The following is a 22,869-nucleotide window of genomic DNA, read 5'->3' as shown; positions in this document are numbered from 1 at the left end:
CTACCTCCTCTGATAGATGAAAATTGCGAGTCATGCAAGCAACACCTTACTCATTAGTTTATAAAGTTGAAATTGTCTTCCCTTTGAAATGTAAAATACCTTCACTAAGGATTGCGATCTAAAAAGATATAACATGCGATGAAAGCGCTAAGATACGTTTAGCTGAACTTGATATGTTGGATGAAAAGAGATTGGAAGCACAACAACAATTAAAATGTTATCAAACCCGTTTGTCACATGCATTCAATAAGAAATTTTGACCACGTTCTTTTCAAGTTGGTGAGTTAGTGCTCGTCGTACAATGAACAATCATCCTCTCACACCATTCTGGAAAGAAGATCCGAAGTGGGATGGACATCACGTAGTGAAGGATGTATACACTAATGGTGTGTACCTTCTTGTAATATCGAAAGTATTATATCTTGGTCCAATCAACGGTAAGTTTCTTAAATAATACTATGCTTTAAAAAATGTTGCTCCTCAGCACAAGCTTAAATTGTTTGACAATGCTCCTCGACACAAGCCTAAACAGTTTGACAATGTTCCTCAGCACAAGCCTAAATTATTTGACAATGCTCATTATTGTACGACCTTAAACTACATGATACTCCTAACCCGCACCAGTTAAAACTGTGAACAGGTCAAAAAAACATAAAAACAAGTTTGAAAAAGCTTGCTAGATTGAAAAGGAGAGGGCAATCTAAGCAAAACTTAGAGCATTATCTATCTGAACTACGTTCTGATTTGATCCCATTTTTGGTACGTAAATAGCCTGTAAAGTTACTTCAAGTTCAACCATACCAACAATAAAAATAATATACTTGTATAAGGAAAGAAGATAATTTTATTAATTTCAAATAAAATAAACAATGTCATAATTTCTTAAGTCTTATACTGTGAAAAAAAAAAAAGATAAGCTTAATATAGAGAAGTAAGGCTCCAAAACTTCTTCTTCAAAGACTCCATCTCTACTTCACAAGTAGCTACTTCATCATCATCAATGAATGGAGCATTAAATAAGCAAGTGCACTCAGCCTCAACAGTGAGTAGAACATCCCTTTCTTTTCAAACTTGGGCACTAAGCGACTTTTCAGAAGTAGTGACTAGTGGTAGTAGTTATTTGATTTAAGTCAAATCGATTTCTAACTCAGCTTCTCGTTTAGTTAGTTCAATTATTTTCTCCTTAGTTTTAGTTAGTTGTGTGTGTAAACTATCTACTGATTGACGTTTTAATTGAGCTTCCTAGTCTAGGACAGATAGTTGAAGATCCCTATCATTTGCTAATAAAGATGATAAATCTCTATCTCATCTAGAAATATATGCCTCCACTCCAAGTATAAACGACTCAAAGAAATTCACAAAAGGCACAGGATCAATTCTGAAAGTGTCCTTGAGGGAAGAGACGATGGCAGGCATATGAAGAGATTGTCATTTTCTAAGGTTGGAGAAACCAATATTGAGCATCAATCCAACCCTAGATCAAAGGAATTCATCACGAGCTCTATGTGATGCTTGTTGTACGCATAAGTCGACATCACTTCCATGCAAGAAAGCTTGTCGAGTTTTAATAAAAACAATAAGCATTCCACATAGTTTTGGGGCAATCACGAACGAATCAACTAATTTATTAAAAGTAGGTAAGATTCATATGTGTAATTGAAGTTGATGGACTACCCCTTGAACTTTGGCGAGGACAGGAAGAAACCTTGTCCTTATCACTCTTCGAAAGGTCTTTAGTACCAACCAAGTTTAAAATTCTTCTGCTAAGATGACTAACATTCCAAACATCTCTCATACCTGATAAAGCAGGGAAGTCCACAAAATCCTTCAAGTCAAACAAATTGGCAATGGAGTATATATTGGTTGATGATCTTGTGAGAATAATTAAATCACAAAAAATTATGTATATATATGCATAAGAAGCGTGAAATTTTCAACAAAGAGAAAGTGCGTAAAATTACATCATTCTCAACTTCAACTTCTTGCCTACCCGGAGTCACACCCGTATCATTAGGCTCAGTTTGAAGAATAGGTTTCAAAGAATTCGCGGGGCTTGATTTATGAATAGCATGCTCTACATCTATCCCAAGAATGTTGGCCTGCTCCGTTTGAATAGTCGCTAGAGTCGACAGTATTCTTTTGAAACACAATGTCAATTTAGGCTCCATAACGATCTTTTGCGATTCATCAATACGTGTCTACTCTATTCTTATTTTTCGAGAAGGTTTTTGCATGACAAGAAAAATACAATATGCCTCGTAATCTTCAACTCCTTTCCTTTCGTCAAAATTACAGTTCAGAATGAAGACACTATCCTTAAGAAAATGAAATTTAAGGGCATCCAAGTGAGGCACTACGTTTTAAGCCCACCAATTTATGTAACTCTTATCAAATTTTTGACTATTGTCTTGCATTTTTTAAGAAATAAAATAGTTGACTCGACTCTTGGTCTGAGTTAAAGACAATTACAAACTGTGCAACTCTATCACGTCCATAGATCTTGTAAAAGGAATTGGAGTTCTAGAGATACGTTGACGAAAGTCTTGTTGACGAGCAAACTTATGAGGACTATACATGTCCACCTCACAAACATTACCACATCGAAACACTACAAATCCAAGATGACAACTTATCATAAAAGCTTGAATCTCATAAGGGTCATCACCATTATTATTCTGTATCCTTTTATGACCTTTTGACAGTCAAACCTCTTCAAGATGCCATTTAAAATCACTAGAACTCATGGTGATGATTAAAATTCATCGTATCCTTAGCATTATCTTCCCAACAAAAGTATGAATTTGAAACACCAACTATGCGAATCAAATACGGAGGTCCAAAGTCAGTACAATGTAACTAAATATTTCCTGATGAAAATAAAGTCCAACCTACCCAAATAAATAATGAAGGGGACAATAACTCATGGAAGTACTTACAACTATCGATGTTTTCATACCCCAATAGGTCTGAGTTAAACCTTGTATAAACAACACAAAAGTGAAAGTACCAAGCTGAATGTGGTACATCGGGTCATCAGTGTTGCTACCTTAAAAGTACCTGGACAAAAAACATTACCATCTTCGCAATGAAGAACAAAGCGACACAACCACAAGAAGAGATATGCAGCCATCATAACTTTGTCTTCAATATTCTGATTCACAAGGAAATCAAGTCTGATAAATGGATTTTCTCCATCTCTATGACTCTCCTTAACCAAAGTAACTTGATAATAAAAGAGTCTTCATAATTTTATTCTAGGAAGTTGACGGCCATTACGATCAAAATAAAATGATTTTATCCTTTCTTTATACTCCATCGTCAGATGAGGATTAGAAATTTGTTCAGCTTTGGTGTATCAGAAATCAAGCCACTCATTGTGGCTAACACATTCACTCTTCTTTTTAAACATCAGTAAAACATATGCTTTAAATAGATACTGGCAAGAAAGAGGAAACCCTGAAATACCGTTGCAACTCTTGAGTTCATTGAAACTGGGAACCACTTTTTCATAATATTCACCCATGATAGAAAGCCCAAAAATCCTCTACATTTTTCATAAAGAATTGTCAACTTCTCCACAACCTGTCACAAAAGTATTGGTTTCGGGACACCAAAACTCACATAAAGCCCGATATATACCGTTAAGACAACTATACTCCTTACTAACTGTAAATATAGCTTCACCAAGCAAAAGTGTCTACTTTATGCGTTACAACTTATAGCTCACATCCAATCTTCAGTCCCAAAAATCACTAAGATATCGAATGTCACTTTGAGGTTCAATATCTGAACCCTATCGAGTGAAACATTGCATGATTTTCTGTTTCAAAATAGTCTGTGGACAATTGCTAGTTTGATCATGATGTGGAAGATGACTGACGCTCTATATTAATCTCATCTCTAGGGAGTACATCAGTTGTTGAAGGGTATTCACTTAAAGTTATCATATCAAGTGATGTATCCTTTTTTGTATCATGTGCTTTCAAAGGACAGATCATCGGTGTGTGCACGACAAGCTTCAACTCCACAGATGAAATATTACACTTCTTGAATGACTAACTATCATAATATGGGGAAAACAAAGTAATTTTCCCTTCTGAAAAGGATTTGCATGGTTGTCTACCCAACCTTCACGTAGTAAGCTCTGTTTAGAATGATTTTTATTCGTTAAACCTGTGGAAAGAGTGTCTAGCCATCTCAGTGGAATTCAAAAAGAAATAATAAACACATTTATTCAAAAATATCATGTCTCACTAAGCATTAGTGTCACATTAACTAAAGATATATAAGAGTATAAAGCAAAAAAGCCATCATGCTCAATAATGCTCTAACACTAGTTGACATTGTCTATTCCTAAGCACTATTGTTGAACAGTTTGCTTTAGAAATTGGCCAACCAACATATACAAATACTTCATCGCATGGTTCTTCTAGCCAGTTAACGCTGTAAACTCCAGAGTACTACTGATAAACAATTACTTTAGAGATTGGCTAATCGGTATGTACAAATACCTCGCCGCATGGTTCTTCTACATGTACAAATCTTGTGTCACATGATTCTTTTAACCAATTGACGTTGTAAGCCAGTTGATGTTATCCACTCTCAAGCACTACCGAGGAATAATTACTTTAGAGATTAGCCAATCAGCATATACAAATATTTCGTCGCATGGTTCTTCTATGTGTACAAATCTTGCGTCATGTGATTCTTTTAGCCAGTTGATGTTGTCAGTCAATTGACGTTATCCACTCCCAAGCACCACTAAAGAGCAATTACTTTAGAGATTGGCCAACTGACATATACAAATATCTCATCACATGGTTCTTCTGTATGTACAAATCTTGCGTCATATGATTCTTTTAACTAGTTGACATTATCCACTCCCAAGCACTATTGAGGAATAGTTGCTTTAAAGATTGGCCAATCGACATATACAAATATTTCATCGCATGGTTCTTCTACGTGTACAAATCTTGCGTCATGTGATTCTTTTAGCCAGTTGATGTTATCAGCCAATTGACATTGTCCACTCTCAAGCACTACTGAGGAACAGTTATTTTAGAAATTGGCCAACCAGCATGTACAAATATTTCGCCACATGATTCTTCTACATTTACAAATCTTACGTCACGAGATTCTTTTAACTAGTTGACATTGTCCACTCCCGAGCAGTACTAAGGAACAATTGCTTTAGAGATTAGCCAATTGGTATGAACGCATATTTCGTCATATGTCTCTTCGGCGTGTATATCTTTCATCACGCAACTCTTCTGACAATTCAATATTGTCCACCGCTAAGCAAACTAGCAGATAGATGCACCAGAAATTGCCTAACAATGGTTATAAGTTCCCAATTTGTAATTCTTATTACAATCCATCATATAAAAAAAAAGAAATATGCAAAGAAGATATGAGAGAAATGACTGAGGTCCATACTTTTATGTGATTTCGAGGTTCTAGTCAAGCTGCAATCGATTCAAAAGAATTAGATCTTTATATCAATGTTATCAATAGTTTTGGATTTATAAGAAAAAGAGAAGTCATAAGGGAATTTCAATGTTAGTTTAATCACCACGTTGTAGTGACCAAAATCTTATAAGTCTCAATTTCAAAACTTTATTACTGACTTATATCAATATTAAAGATGATTTGTTTGAGTCCCTGATGTTTAAAAAAACATCTGGCAGCATGTACACTTCTACATATTAATGAGTATGATGTGGGCCACACTAGCATATGTGTGTCGTATTTGTGAGTGCAAGGCACAACCCTTGTTTTTGTTTCAAAAAAAAAATTTGTGGTGCGTGCGTGAAAGTGTGGGTTGTTTTAAAAAAAAAAAAAATTTGTGTTGCATTTGTGGTAGAGGTAGCAGCCCCTGTTTTTGAAAAAAATATATATTTTATTTCGAACTTAAGCATGTGAGCGCACATGGTTACCACATTGGCAGTCCATCGCCACAATCTTCAAGATGTTACGAGAAGAAACTGAAATTTCATCCATCACGTTCTAGAAAAAAGATATTAAAGTTTTGTTGTCTTCCTATACTTCCTTCCGACTTCAATTCACATTTTGGAGATCACAATGTGAACCCAATAAGACTTAGCAAGATTTGGAAGCTTATTGTGATAGTAAGAATAGTTTGGCTCTTTTGAAAAAAGCAAGAGTGTCACATCCTGAAATCCCAACACGAATCCCTATGATTTATCAGTTAGAATCTCGAGGTGTGAGGTAATCAATCACACAATCTGACAGAACATTCATAAATAATAATACTTATGAAAAGAAAATATACGCAGCGGAATAAACATTTAACTAACATCTATACGAGAGTCTAGAGTAAACAGAAGAAATCGACAAACACTGATATAAGTCAAGATCTTTAATCTCATAATTCATCAGGTTACAAAAATTTCTAAACTACCATGTTTCTTATCTACAACCAAAAACCGCTAAGATCCTCTACTAGTCATCAAAGACATGACGGCGGCAAGACATCAATCTGATCCTCCTCGAGGACCTCCTCAAAAGACTCCTCAAAGAACGGTTCTTCAAAAGTTGAATAATCTGAAAGGAGAAGGATAGGGTGAGTAACAGGGGAATGTTACTCAGCAGGATGAACGTCGTTCTAACAACGAGTCATACTTGCACGAGTAATCAGTTAAACAGTTAAATAATGTAAGTTTTTCATAATGTAACATACGATAAATGTCTAAGCATATTCAATAAACAGTTAAATAATTTCAACCTATCATTTCTATCATTTAAAGTAACATATGCATCTTTTAAATGAAAACATCTATCAATCATTACAAAATAAGAAAACGATACATAATAAGAACACGGCGGTGTAATCGATAAGAGAGCAGAGGAATACGCCGATATAACCGCCTTGGCTATGGCAATACGATATTCCAAACTTAACCTCCGATGTGGAATCCCATCGTTATAATCTGATTTTGTGGCCGGTCTAGCATACCACGGTTGGATGACCATTTATCCAGCTCAGATTGGCCGTTGACTAAGAACCCAATACTGAGTTCAACTAACGGTGAGGTCGACCGTTTGACGACTACAGACTAATAGTGATCACTAACTAGCCCAGGAGACCCCTCGCGTCGAAGCCTATCAAGAGGCAATGCATGTGAACCCCGCTTAGCTCTACACTATACAGAGACCGCCTTTACACATAACGTTCCCTAGGAAATAAGTAGGAGAAATTCTCGGATTTCATAAGCTGTAATATGCTCTAAGATATCCCATACTACCAAAGAGCATATGACATCTAATGTTATCCTAGATTGACTCGCCGCTTCCGGATACACAGCAACGCGTCACTCTTTATGGGTTTTCTACAAATATTTATTGGTAAAAAAAATAATTTATTTTGTATATAATATATCATTTCTTTTAATCGAAAATACAAACAAAATCTAGTAGTACCCTCCAGTGACAGTTATCTGTCATATCCATCCATCAACCATCTCATTCCTCTATCCATCTATCACGTTTTACGTGGCATGGCCACTACGTAAAACTGGAGGCACTATCCCATCAATCAGTCGAGAACATACGTTATCTTTATCCATCCATCGATTAAATCAATCAATCTATCATCTAATTTTCTACATATCTATTAAAGTAATTTTACTTTTAAAGCAATTCGAAATCCATAAAGCATCAACCAATTCCATTTGATGGTTTTGGTTAAGTCGAGAGACTCGAAAACAAAGATAAAACCATAAGACATAAAAGCTGAAAATCTATGAAAATTTAACTAAGTGTTGAAAAATAATTTTTCAAAGTCGAAATTGAAAACGAACTATTTATTTATTTATTAAAGAACTTAAAATAATACTTAATTATTTTTAATGAAATAAATGTGGAAAATGGGTATACATACTATATGGAAGCAACACAAAATAAATTTGAACCAAACTCAACATTCGGATACTTTTTCGAATTGCTGATTTTTCGTCGAAACTCGACCAAACTCGATCCAAATATCATATTAACTATAAAATGCTTATATTACATCAAATGAACTAAAACCAATCATAAATAAGCATGTAAACATGATTCAAATCGTTCAAATATGTATAAACTTAATGAAATAATCGATTTATCAACAATCATATGGATTTTCTATGAAATTATCGCATAACTAGAAGGTAGAAGGGAAGGCAACCTACATCAAGCTATTTTCAACGGTTGAACGGACTTTAAAATCGCCTCCGGCCAATCTCCAAAATTTTCTTCCGGCGAAAATCGAAACTTTTTTTTTGCGTCCACGCGTAACCCTCGGCGAGAGGAACAACTTTCCTTCTTGCGCCTAAGCTCGGATCGTTCTCGTTTGGCGTAGATCTGAATTTCAAATATTGAAGGAAAATGGTTGAGATTTGTTTAGAGAGGAGAATAAGAAAAATCTGATTTTTCTAATAGAATTTAGATATTTATATCACTTAAGTTGGGACATACTTGTCATTTTGGGAATTATTTTTCCCAAATGCCGAATTGGACAAACTTATACTCTATTTCGGGTGATTTTTTGACACGAATCTAATGATATGATCGGTTTCCTCAAATTACGTCTCTAAGGTGTCATTTACCTATTGTAAAATATCTAACGCGAAACTCGAGGATTTGATAACTTTTAAATTAATGCACGGATCTAAAAATTCTTTCCTCGAAATACATTTTAGAATTTTCAGGTCATTACAAAGAGTAACCTTTATTTTAGCCTCCACGTACAGTAACAAGAGAGATGGAAAGAGAGGAGAAGAAGGGAAAATTAAAGATAAAGAAATACATACCCGATGGGGATGATATGGGTTTGGATTGCAATAAGAAGACAAAGAACTCGAGTTCTTTATTTTGCTTATTGTCTCCAGATAAACAAAAAAAAAGGATTTGAAAATAAACAAAAAATAAATAAAATAGAAAAAGAGAAAAATAAGAGAGACGTACCTATAGGCAGCTATGGTTGGGATGTGAGTAGATGCGCCTTATGTAAGGGTTGCTCCAATGAAAATAATAGCAAAAAAAAACAAAGAAAAGAAAAAAAAAATGAAATATTATATTCCAAGGAATCCCGCGTTACACATAATGCATTTTAGTAGTTAAAGCTACAAATACCTATGTGCGTGATTGCAAGGTAAATACACATATGTCTTGGTTCAAATAGTTCCAGTTCGCAAATACATCATGAAGAAGTAATCTTACAAACATATCTCATGAAAAAGGAAGCATCAATGGAAAAGTTCATCTTTACCAAATCATGGTGCTCTTGTGAACACAATTAAGGACACATCGTCGTTAGCTACGCATCCGACAATGCATCCTTGAGAGGGCATTTGTAGGCACCTAAATTTTGAGGAGAATTTTACAAATTTTGTAAATAAAAGATGAAGTCCCTAAAGTTATAAATGGGTCTCGCATCTAAATTGGGGGTTCATTAATCGGGATGGACCTCATATGGTTTGGGTTTTTGTATATAGAGCCCATGACCCAACAAATTCAAGTGATCCACATATTAAATATTAGGCCCTACACCCAAATAAATGAGTTTGGCCCAATAATAATCTATAGAATCTTTAATGTTAGATTTGGGCAAATGTAGCCTTTAAACAAATCAATTAAATCTCTTTAAGTTGGGGTATAATTGGAAGGCTAAATTATATTTAAGTCTATAAATACCAAAGCCTCTCTCATTAAAGGGGGATCTAGATTACTTTCTCTCAGAAGATAGAAGCTCTCCCTCTAGAAAAGAAGAAGTTCTCAAGCCTTCCTCCAGAAACAAAGCAAAGTTCTTTAGAGATCCGGACTCCAATTAAAGAGAAGATCAAGTATAAAATCCTTCTTCGGAAGCCAAGAAATCATTTTCAGCAAATAAAACGCGAAGTCTGGAGAGAAGAAAATCAACAGAAACCTTGACAAAAGATCAAGCACAACAAAACCACTATCAAAGTAACCTTCTCAACCGATAAAGTGCAAAGCCCAGAGAGAAGAAAAACTACATACGCTATTATTTTGTACTTGACTATTAATCAGAGGAAAACATTGAAATTTGTACTCTCGCTTTCATCAAAATCAATAAAATCATTTGCAATCTTATTTCACGAATCTCGAGGTAGATTTGTTGAAATTTATTGTCGACACTCCCAACTTGACAGATCCTTCCACGGGCTTTATTGTAATAACATTCTTTGGATACTCAACCTCCTCATACTGTGGCTGTTGTTGCTCTTAATACTAAGTCTCTTCTTCTTGTTTTACTTGTTGTTATTGGTTTTGTTGTCCTTATTACTCTTGCTCCATATGTCCACAAATCCCTTAAGGTACTTGTTTTTGACGAGGTTATCCATGTAAAACTTCAAACTATGGCATTATGTTGTGTACCCATAATACTTGTGGAACATATAGTACTTGTTCTAGTCTTGTCATTCAGGCTCCCCCTCATTAGCATGGGCTACCTTATGAAAGGGATATTGCGTATAATCCCCAAAATCTTCTCCATTAAGGTGTTCAGAGGAGTGACCTTCAAATAAGTCTAGGTATAAGGTATTGCTCTTCTGTTCGAAGGCGGTGCAATAAATTTAGAGCCTTGCTCCCTCCTCTTATTCCCTTGTGAGGGCGTTCGAGCTTGACTTGTGCTGAATTAGCGATGGGGAGCCTGGGTTTGTTCATTGCTATTATAGATTGGTATAAGTTCTGGAACACGGACCTTGGGCACCTTTGTATTTTTTTTTTTTTTTTTTTTGTGTTCATCATCAAGTTAGGAATACTTCTCTACTAGGAATAGGAACTCGTCTATGTTCTTCAGCCTTCTTTTTACTAATGGATCGTAAAGCTTTGAGTTTTGACTAAACCCTTTCTTATAGGCAATGATAGAGTCAATTCGTCACAGTTACTAATCTGTACTATCTTGGATTGAAACCTTTTTGTGTACTCAAGGAAGGCTTACCCTACTTTATTTCTCACATTGAAAAGTGCATCAACATCATTCCCTTAGTTTTTGTTACTTGTGCACTACACTAGGAAAGTCTTGCCCTACTCGTAGAATGATGGAACTAACCTTGCAGGAAGTTGTCTGAACTAGATGAGTGTTACTCCCTGAACACTGGCCGAGTAAAGTCCCGTTATCCTCATGTATAGTCATCATCTGTTGATAGTAATAGAGGTGGTCGATAGGGTCAACCATCCCATCATACATGTTGAATTTCCTTGGCATAGGTGCATGTGTGATCTCATTGATGAATGGGGTGGCCTGAAAGGTATCGATGTCTTTCAGAGGCTAGCAATTCCCCAAAGTCTTCTCTTTACTTCATGAGAAGTTTGACAACCTCTTCTCGATCGATAGTTGTAGACACCCCATTTTGCATCCGTATGATTTAAAAATCCATCACCCAGTTGCTATGGATTCCTAATGAAGAACGCATAATATATGTGAAGAGTTGAAATTTTGTGAGAAACCCTCTTCCGATTTTCTCTGACTCCTTCCCGGTCCTCAGAGTTTCTAACATTTTACATGGTTCCTTTCTCTCTTTTCTCTGGCACACTCGACTTAGAAATTACACATGCTTTGGATCGTCACATTTTTACACCTAGCTTTGAAATTATGTACGCTTAGGATCACTGCACACTTTGATAACTTTAGTGGAAGACCTTACAAATCCTTATAGAAGATCACTGCAAGTCTTTGAGAATACGTCGTAAGAGATTTCGAAGATAAGTTTCAATTGCCTAGGTAGTCCAAAGCACTCTGTAACGAGTATAACCTATTCCCTTAGAAATCTGCCTTTAGTGTACTTAGGAAAATAGTATAAACTATCTTCACAGAAGTCTAAATGTTCATTAGATTTTACCACTGGTTATCTTCTGCAAAATATAAGAATTTCAAGAATCCTATAACTAGTGTGAGATGACTTTAAGATGAGTTTAAACTACATAAAATCTCCGAAAAGAGTAGAAACTAATGTACATACTCCGAGATGAAATGAATCTACTATACACTCTGAAAATAGTTAAACTACCACATACTCCAAAATGAGTTTAAACTACATATAAACATCTGAACAAATCTAGAGCCTGAAGGAGATAATTGTGCAATTTTGAGTTGTATTTTTGAGTCATGCATGATAGACTGACGCTCTTTATATGTTCTCTGACGTAATAGGTCATAGAATTATAGATCTTTTTCTTTGGGATACACAAAGAAAAAGATCTAAGGTTTTGTTAACATGCCACCTAAAAGAGTGTACAAAGAGCATCAATTTATTTGTAGTCTATATTTTTTACTAGGTAACGAAATACACTTTCAGAAAATTGATAAATAATTGGGATGATGACTTGTTAATGAAAAAAAAAAAAAAATTTAAAAATAATTTTTTACATACATCTTCAAAATGTTTGAAAAAGTCTTTGAAAATAACTTGTTCTTCCTTCTTAAATCCTTTCCGATGGAATGGAGTCTCCGAAACTTGATTGAGATGTACAAAATCCATTTTTTATATATGAAAACAATGAATTCAAACGGTTAGGATAGAATAATCATGAATAATATGGGGGATGAAGTCCAGGGACTGTTAAGAAAAGAAAATTATATTTAATGGATTATTAAGAGACCGCCCAAAACTTACGGATTATTTAGAAAAAAAAAATCCCTCCACGAGGGTCCTTGAAGTAATTTTCCCTAAATAATTTATTATTTTGAAGAATGCACACCTCACTTCACTCTAGAAGATTAAATATTTAAAAACGATATTGTGCAAGATAAACAATCTTGTACAAGACTACAACTCCTACAAGTATGTGTTTATATAATGACACGTGATGTCCCAAGGAGGTATTTCAAAATTAGTTAAAACGTATGGGTGTGTAATGAATAAAATTCCACGTGTCATGTTTTGAAGAGGGTTTCTCCAAAATTTTGAGGCGACCTGGCCGTTTCAAAGTCGGACTCGTGGCAATAAAAGCTCTCTAGTTTAAACCGGGTTTTAAGATGATATACATGTGGAGACATCGAAATTCCAAAAGGTCAACGAGTACAATGCGGTAGCCAAGAAAATCAATATGGAATCCAATTTTATATTGGGAATTCGCTTAATCAAGTGCTTTGTTTTGACTTGACCAAGTCAAATTTAGATTGGCTGTCTTGAAACCATAGAAGCAACCCCATGTTACTTGTAGTCTTTTAGTAATATATATAACATTCAATCTTATCCCTTCATCGTAATTTCGAACATCGAGAATGGCTTTTGATTTTTTTTAACTCATTTTCAGTCCAAGGCACTTCTCATGTTTAGAACTTCAGATATCCCACATTTGTATAAAATAAAATAAAAAATATTTATACAACTATTTGTTAGAAGAAAAATCTAGTATTTGTTTTACTACATATTGAAAAAGGGGGCATTTAAGTCATTTCATTTGTTTGATAATAATAAAAAAAACGGAATTATTTAAGATCAATATTCACTAGAAGATGGAGGGGCTCCTCTAATTAGAATAATATATAATTCAATTTTTTTTGTCAATCGTGTCTAAAATCATTTACTAAGTCCTTTATTTATTGAAGAAGAAGATATAACAACTCCACGACCACAAGGATATCTCCTTTTGAAACTAAGGATCACTTTTGAAAAGAAATAAAAATAAACAAATAAATAACCCACTAGTTTAAATATAGGATAATGATTTTAAGAGGCTCCTTGAAGTGGCATAAGTTAAAATCATAGATTTTTCCTCGGGATACACAATTGCACATCCGACTCTTGAATATATGACATATGTGGTAGGTCAAATCTACAAGCCCCATAATATTATCAAGTGTCACATAGGGATATGTGACAGTTGATCTATCTTTGGGGAGGGATAGCTGAGAGCTTGAGGATGTGGAGGACATAAGGTCGAGGAAATTCTCTCCAACCGCGTGCCAATGCAGAAAACCCCAAATCCCTGAATTTTAGGAAATGGGCATTGTATTTATTTTTTATTTTTTTTATTTTTATTTTTATTTTTTTTTATGATTAGAAGGATTCTAAAAATATAAGATTTAAAAAGATAAATCCTAGTTAAATAAGGTTACTTAGTTAGGGTAAAGATGTATTAAAGATTCTAAAATGGGGGAATTCTATGTCATTGTCCATAAAAGATTCTATAATGGAACTAAAGTCCAAAAATAAGAAATCAAGAACAAGTCAAGTTCATGCTGGCATTAAAAAGCACCATCGTTAAATCTTTGTTCATTTATGAACGATGGTCAGCAAATGAGCCCAACACCATACTACAATGAACTCAACTCTACAAGTTCAATTTGCCCACTTGAAGACTCTTCCGTCCCGAGTGCTCCAATTTAGCATTTTTTTTTTTTTGGTTGAAGTTTGGTTAAAACCACTCTTTACTCATCTATGCAATATAGTCAGCAAACGAGCCCAACACCATTGGTAAGGAATCCATTTTTGAAAAATGGTTATGAATCCATCTCTATATACACCAGACGACTGATGACCAAAGAATGCATGGAGTCACAATGCCTTCTGTAATGCGAAAGATATGATTAATCACACCATCCCATTTAAATACAGCCTTCAAAGAAAACTCCCCTAACACATGAGCTTTGATGTCGTAGATAGCTTTGTCAAAGATTCTCCATTCTCCTCTTTACAGACAAACCAAAACAACGAACAGAAGCATTCCCCAGAGTCCTAACTCTATGAAAGAAGGCCACATTATAACAATATAGAAAACTGAAATCACCAAGAATGGGAGAAAAGAGATCAAGAAGTCAGTTTTCCTATCAAAAGAAAAATGAGAGAGAGGAACACATGCTGGGAGCAAAACACAAATGAATTGAGCAATCCTCGTTAGAAAATGAACTTTTGACTTCTTTTATGTTCTTATCACATCAAGGTACCGCAAAGGAAAACACACCAAAATCTGATCCCATTTATCGTTAGCCATTAGTGGCAAACTTAAAGATCATTGTTTCCTAGCTTACGTACAAAATGAATTGGAAGACCACAACATTTGCATACAAAGAATTTAAGCGTCACCTCTACTAAAGAATAAGTTTCAATCTTGTAAAACCAAAGAATTTATAATCCCCAATCATACATAATGTAGATGCAACAACTTGCACTACCACGAGATTCCCACTGAGTTCAGATTCTCCTCTTCCTAGGTGTGCCTACAACACCTCTTCGACCCCCAAGTCAGAAACTTAGTACAAGAAAATAATATATAGTTTTTATGGGAGAAAATTACATCCATTTTAATGCCCTGTGCTCACATATTTATAGGGGCTCCCTCCCTGAGATCCTCCCTGATTTCCCTTCTTTCCGTTTAAACGGGTCCACCCCTTTAGGGATTTCCCTTAATCCTCGCGAATATGGTTGAATTCCTGATTCTCAGGGATACGACGTGATTGAGCTATACCCTCGGTCCTCAGAATCTCGATTTAAGATTCGCTTACCTAACGTCCGATCTCCCTTACTCCGATCTTTACCGATAGGTCAGATCTTCCTTACCTCTTATACACAGGAGCTTGGTGGAATTGCCTCATAGCTGCCTTGTGTCAGTATTTGAAGTCAGACGAAAAATATCCTCCACACATAACATTCTAGAATTTGTAAAGGGTTTATGCTACATATTTACAGGGTGTGATCCCATAACTTGATGGCTCCATGTAAATAAAAAATCAATCAGAATGACTATTTTAACCATCCAAACTATATACAGGTTCAAGTTTTTTTAAGACTGTTCCCTCACTTCTCCTACAGAAGAACAAAAGAATATGGCATAGGAGATCTTGGAAGATTCCCGATACCATTTGCCTCAACCTTAAGAAAAACACTGAATGATGATTCCCCTCACTCCTGTATCCATTATCCAGAGTCTCAATAGAGAGGTGAACTGATTGAGAGAGGACCAAAAATTCTAATTTCGAGATAATTGTCACTTGTAACCTGTCAGCTATCATGTTAAATAGTCTCCTAGATTCTGACAATGTAGATCCCATTATGATCAGTGTTCCACACAACTGGATTATGAGATCTTCATGGTTGGAACTAAAAAATGGCATTTAACATGGTAACTCACAAAGCTTAGACCCATGGCTCAGTTGGTTTGATACATTGCAAAGCAACTTTGAGGTTGTGGGTTCAAGTATGGCTTACCCATAAAAAAAAATTCAAAATTCAAAAAAATAAAAAAAGGGGGTGGAGGGGTAACTCATAATTGTCAGATATTTTCCTTTGAAATGAACTAAACTCTGGGTGAAAGTTGAGAAGCATTACCTCATGGTTTAAATGTGGGGGTATATCCAACTGTCCGAGATAATGTTGTATCAAAAGAATGAACAATACTATTATGTGGATGATGATGTGTCAAAGGAATGCAGAACTTGTTCCAACATCATTCTAGTAGTGGTATCTAAAGGATTCTCAGGTCGATCAGAGTAAGCAATATTGAGGAGATAGAGCTTCTTAGAAGCAACGAATGCAGCCGAAAATATCCTCTTCATCCCTCCCCTGGTGCTATCAACTTTGTACTCGAACTCATATACTTGTAGGCCTCCATGGCCCAATCTCTCTGCAACTCCAATCACCTCAGCGTCTTTTGTACTTTCCTGTACAATACATGGTTGTAATTGAACGACAGATATGATAGAAAACAAGACAACTTGTAGCACATGAGCACTTTTATGGCAAATGCAGGTATAACTTCCTATGTTATGCATCAGAATCTTCTGCTATCATATATTTAGAACAACTTTTGCACTTTAAAATAAATACAGACCAATACTCACATGACCCCAACCCCAAAAAGCACTATGTGGCACACTCTTTGGTGCCCACTGACCCCATCAATGCCACGCAAATTGGTGGATCAATACACCAAAAATTAGCCTGATCGATGGTTTCTACCTGTTGGATTTGAGCCTTTTCATCAAGGGTATGAAATGCCAACCTTTTTCTCCATGGTCCTGGATCATGATGAAAATGCTCAAGCCCAATGGTTAGAAATCATCAACCAGGCTCATTTCTATTAGGCCTGGGCCAAATTTCATGTGGTCAACAGACTTGAAAGAGCATGCTACATGACACTTTTGGACATGGGCCCCTACGTCATGACAACATCATCCATAAATGTTAATCTTTACAAAGAACATGTCAAGCTCCAAAGAAAAACCTTTTATTGAACCACATGCTTACAAGTTAGGGCAAAGTACCTTTAGCCAAATAGTAATGGTTGTGACAAACTAAAAAAACAACCTGTCCTCAAGGCCTTCAAAATTTCAAGGACAACCAATGGACATAAAAGTAAAAGGAAACTCATATCCCCACAAACAAAAAAAAGCGCTTATTGGGACATAACCATAGGATTATCGTGGGTTCAAGGCAAGGGAACAACATTTTTTATGATTTTGTGGTGTCTGACACGTATCAACCTATGTATGCTCTGACACACCCCAACACACATCCTAAGACATTAGGTATTGGAACCCATTATTTTCATGTTGGTGTATTCAAACCTCCGCACATCAGTTTATTAAATTGCTAAACACAGCAATAGTGTGATATTATTTATCTATTTCTGTTGAATTATGGTATAGGGAAATGTTCTTTTATCTTAATTTTTTTTTTCATTTCATTATTCCCAATGGATATCTAAGAATGAAATAGAGGACAAACATCTCCACTAAAGTGGCAAATGGTTCGTTATTCCAGCCAAGTTCAGAATTTAGAGAAAAGAGCCCATTGCATTCCTTGTTTTCATCAACCTCTAATATGTGGAAGAGACAAGAGATTAGATAAATTTTGAAGTTTTAAACGAAAAAAAAGAACTTTTTGAATTAAATATGGTTAAACTATCACAATATAACACATTGTGTGTGAACACGTCAGCAATTCCTGCTTCTCAAAGTTGCTTGCCAGACACCTCACATATGTGTGGACACTAGGACACAAGTTGTCAGGAAATGGAGTTTTAGAAAATAAAGAAACTAGAATTTTTGGACTTTGAGACATGAAAAGATAGCTTTCTTTAAGATTTTATGTGATCCCACTCGTAAAAGAGTTTGTTGATGGGTGTAATATATCATTTTGGGCTCACAGTTCTAAGCCACTTTGTATCTGGAAATCAGACACCATATGGCCAATCAGAGCTACATAAGCAATGGTTGAAGGAGTCTGAGCACTTTGAAGAACCCCAAGATGAGAAAATAAAGGGATGGATCACAATTTAGAAGGCCAAAATGATAGAGGAAAAAAGGGACTTAAGTGTTGAAATTCTTTAGATAACAAATCCAATTCATTGTATAGCAAATTGAACTCACTGTAAGCAGAAAAGTGAGGGAAGTTTGTTTCTTTTTTCTATTTTTGTTTAACTTTCCTTTCTCTTTAATTGTTAGAGCCCCCTTCTATGCTTCTATAAATAGAGGTGGTCTACTTTGACTCAAGGATCCCAAGTCAAAGAATTCTAGAGAGTAACTCAATAAATTTTGCTCTAGAACATTGATTGAAGAAGGAATTAAGAATTTTCTGCAACTTTTGCTTTGTCCAAGTGCTTTGAATTCAGATCTAATTTGGTGAGTACTCTGTCTTTTAGTTTATTTATCTAAATTAAGCCTTAGAAACATAATTGCAGCTTAGATCTATGGAATTTGAAGCACAATTCAAATTCATCATTCAAATTCCTTGTAAATCAAGTTAAGGTAATTAGACCCAAAGTGGATCTAACCACCTTACCCCACTTGTGAGATCAGATATCTGATCTCTTCTCCTTGTGGTGGGAACAAGATAAAGAACTAAGGTTCTAATGTCTCCTTCCAATTTGGTTGTCCCGAGATGTCCCAAGATTAAGTTATTGCTTCAAATCACTCCCAAAAGAGATCAAAACCAAAGGAGGGAGAACAATAGATTACCGACAATATAGTCTCTAGGATACAACAAAGCCACAGTGAGAATTTGCAAGCAACAATCTTGAGAATTCTCCCATGAAATAGTGTGTAATCTCCGGCTTAATAACTTGACAAAACTAAAACACTTTATTTATTTAATTCTTGAAAACTTGAGTTGAATTCTTGAAGAACATGAGTTGAATTCTAGAAAACATAAGTGATTTTGCCTACTTGCCAATCCTATTTATAGAGAATAAAGAAAATCTTAAATGTCTCTCCATAAAGGCACTTGACAAATAGATGTGTTTATTCATGAATAGTTGATAGGCATGTCCATTCCTGAATAACCAAAAGATGTATCCATTCTTGGAAACCCAAAAGATGAATCCATTCAAGAAACAAAATATGTGTCCATTCATGGAAACAAAGTTGTGACTCTCCATAAATAACCAACCATTTGCACCGCTTCAAATATTTATTTAATCAAAAAACAAAATTTTATAAAATTAAAATCCCAATTCATGTCTATGTAAGATCCATATTGTTAAGCCACCTTGGTTGCCATTGAAAATTAGTTTGTAAGAAACAAAAAGTATTCTCTAACTGGAAAAGGAAAATCATATAGGCAAGGGAAGACATCTGTAATGTGGGATTTTGCAACAAAACCACATCCATAAAAGGCAGAGAGTAGAGAGACAATGAGAAGGTTCTGATGACACTGAGCATGGTTTGGTTCCTTATTTACAACATCAATTGAGTAGAAGAAAGAAAACAAGCAGGGGATGTTTCATTACCTCTAATTGCCAAAAGAGAAAACATTCTTCTTAAGCATTATAAATGTCAAATGGCACCCCAAAAGAGGGGGGAAAAAAAACTTCCATTCCTCATGAGACCATGCACTGGCACATATTTAAAGACAGATGTGAGCAACTACAACCTAAAGATGAATCCTTCATAATTAACCTGAAGTTACAAATACATATAAAAAGTTTATAGTTTGTCTTTGTTTACCTACACTAGCTCAAATTTTAGTAATAAAGTGGTCATTCATTATAGATGCAACAATCCAGCAATATGGGAATGATCTTAATTTCTCACTTACCTTAGACCAGTGATGACACCAAAAATCATTACTAAATAGGTGTATATTGAAGCTACACATAGTTAAGCCTAATTCTAAAAGGTTTGCTAAAATTCCATTGATTCGACCCAACATTCAAATCGGGTTGCACACAAATTCTCTCCCCCAATAGCACTTGTTTCCAACAAACAGTATCCACCATATATATATATATATAAGAGAAACCACACATAAGTTAATAAGTAGTATAAGTTGGAGTTACCTTGCGCTTTTCGGCTAGGATGAGCTTATCCACAACAAATTGAGGACTCCCGAATTCACCGAGGGAAGAGAGACGTACCGGACTTACTACAACTCCGACATTGTTGATTCCCTTGTTTGCTTCCTCGAACAGAACCGTTGCTCCCGCCTTATCAATCTATAGTCGAAATCAAAATAAAATCATATCAACCTGTACAGTAAATTACCCAAATGTACACCCAAACATGCACACATCAACCAATTCACCAAATCAAAGTAGAAAACCACACGCCAAGATGTATACCAAATCAAAAGAAAACCACACACACACACACACACAGACCTTAATCCATGAAGAAGGTCTGAGGAGAGTGAAACCCTCATTTTTGTCCGTGTATCTCTCCAAGACCAACTGCTGCTCTTCTGAAGCCATTACATTTGAAGGAGCAGATAAGATTACTGAAATGGCAGTGCTAGGGAAGCCTAGTAGTACGGAAAGGCAAACGTTTCTCTTGCTTGTATAAACTGTTTGCAGTTGTTTATAAGGAGCTACAGCCATTGTTGTTGAAGACAGGACCGACGGTGCAGACAACAGTCTTTGTTGTAGTAGTTGTTGTTGTTGTTGTTGTTGTTGAGGTATAAAGAGATTATGTGTTAAAGGACCAAAGCAAACACTCAAAACAGTCGCAGAAGACAACAATAGGGACCCTCCATTACCAATCCTCATTCTTCTTCTCTTCAACCACCATTTCTCATCACTAGTTTCAGAACCAAGGGCTTTAACATGTTTTGCAGCAGATATAAAAATCCTAGGGATTCTTAAATCCATTTTGTTAGAATCTCTAGGAATTAGAACTCTAACTTTTACTTGTAATAAGAACATTCCAACGTGAATGCTTTCGTGACCATGTAATTATATTATACTTTTTTATTTTGTCCACACAAGTCCTTACATAAAATCTATAATTTTATTAAGGTCAATAAATAAAAATTAAAATTTTTAACTTAAATATGAAGACCATAACTTTACATTTTTCAATAAAGATGGACTAATCACCCGATTGGTTATAATTTTCAAATCTTCAAATTCACACATGATTAGATTGTCGATAACAGTGTAATGAATAAAAATAAAAACAAACAAAACTTAAGGTAATGTAATCTGTACAACCACCCAAGAATAATCCGCAACCTGAAATAGAACATATCTTCTTAGAAAGAGTGATGTGTAAAACAATCATCAATTTTACTAATTAAATATTTCTGAATTAAGTTAAAGATATATACATGAGATATAGTAGTACCCGATCGAAATTAAATTTCAACCCGCAGCTTGCATAATCAATATATTTCAAAATAAATATTTCGCAATCTCATGTATTGGTCTGTTGAAAAATGTTTTTTCGATCGTAATAAGTCTAATCTTGAATGTTAATCTTCACAGACCCCATCTGTTCAAGTATTATCGGGAAGAATTCTTTCTATTCATTAACAAAATATAATGTGATAAGTATTCGTGAAATTCCTTATTAAATTATCGCAATAATTATTAAATAATTTATTAATGCTTGAATTTCAACTTTATAGACTGATATACGACTACCTTAGATAAGGAATTCAAAAATTCTAATTTCTTATGTTTTATGTTCAATATTGCAACAACCCAATAAACGTCTGCATGAGTAGAGAAAAATATCTAGTAATTAATAATAATGTGAGAATACGATATGATTTAACAACAAAATAAATATACGGAGGCACAAGATAAAAAAAATAACAAATCTTATCATAAGATGTTATATGATATTTAAGATAGTTAGGTTTGATAAATGCTTTGAGGTTTTTATTTTATTTCAATTTTTTGTCCGACACACTCTCAAAATTATTCAACAAGACCTTACCCACTAACTAAGCAAAGTAATCTTGTTGAGCTTCTTTATGTAATACCTACACCGATATAATACAACATGCATTATAAATATATATAGATCTAACTTAAAGATATATAAAAGACGTGCTTATGTCAATTGGACGTATAATATACATTGGACTAAAGAAATGACATCTGAGGAAATGATCTGGATATTGTAACTCTCTCCTTTTAAGAAACTTGCAATATCCATCAATTATCTATGTGTGACAACAAAGTTAAAGACATTTGTTCAATCCAAGATTGTCACAAAAAAAGAAATTTAAATATGGAAAAATGTTACCTGATCGTTCAACCACCCAACCCTCCTAAGTAAATCAATAGATGCACTTGAAATATAATACCCATCCTCCAAATTTATATTAGTGTGATGTGAATTTATCAACGTTAATTCTTTATTGATTAATAGATACTTGAGATCATGAAATTAATTACGAATGTAGCTCCGCAAATTAGTATGTAAAATAATTACATTTCATTCATAATAATACTAGAACATACAAAATGAAATCCAAATCACGTATACATCCTACTTCAATTCCTTGCATTTTTTTTTTCATGTATCTGAAGGTACATATCGTGGTTTGAAATATATTAAAAGTTTGACATCCATTTTAGGCTTCTCAAGGTTCATGGAGTACCCACCCTCCTATAAAAAAATGACAACATTACGTAAATTATTCGTATGATATTTCACACATTTAAAATATGAAGTAAACA

General features: G+C 34.8%; 1 protein-coding gene across 2 annotated transcripts; it reads right to left on the bottom strand.

Moving 5' to 3' along the window:
* Positions 1–14,137: 14,137 nt before the first annotated feature.
* LOC147409849 (Photosystem II reaction center PsbP family protein) lies at positions 14,138–21,075 on the bottom strand. 2 transcript variants are annotated; one of them, XR_015175439.1, is made up of 4 exons: positions 20,563–21,075; positions 20,242–20,397; positions 16,293–16,624; positions 14,138–15,561 (listed from the first exon to the last, which is right to left on the bottom strand). XR_015175439.1 is itself a non-coding variant. In XM_086431930.1 (3 exons), exons 1-3 carry the CDS (start codon positions 21,046–21,048, stop codon positions 16,364–16,366), a joined length of 903 nt encoding a protein of 300 aa, XP_086288056.1. In that variant the 5' UTR covers positions 21,049–21,075; the 3' UTR covers positions 16,224–16,363. The 2 variants fall into 2 exon arrangements, 1 of the variants encoding a protein (XP_086288056.1); XM_086431930.1 differs by lacking the exon at positions 14,138–15,561 and having other exon boundaries at positions 16,224–16,624.
* Between the last annotated feature and the right edge of the window lie 1,794 nt (positions 21,076–22,869).

The sequence above is a fragment of the Akebia trifoliata genome, chromosome 2 (assembly GCF_017979445.1).
Source record: "Akebia trifoliata isolate Shusen 1 chromosome 2, ASM1797944v1, whole genome shotgun sequence".
Lineage (NCBI taxonomy): Eukaryota > Viridiplantae > Streptophyta > Magnoliopsida > Ranunculales > Lardizabalaceae > Akebia > Akebia trifoliata.
The sequence above is the reverse complement of the archived record's forward strand: the minus strand, read 5'-3'. Positions and strand labels throughout refer to the sequence as shown.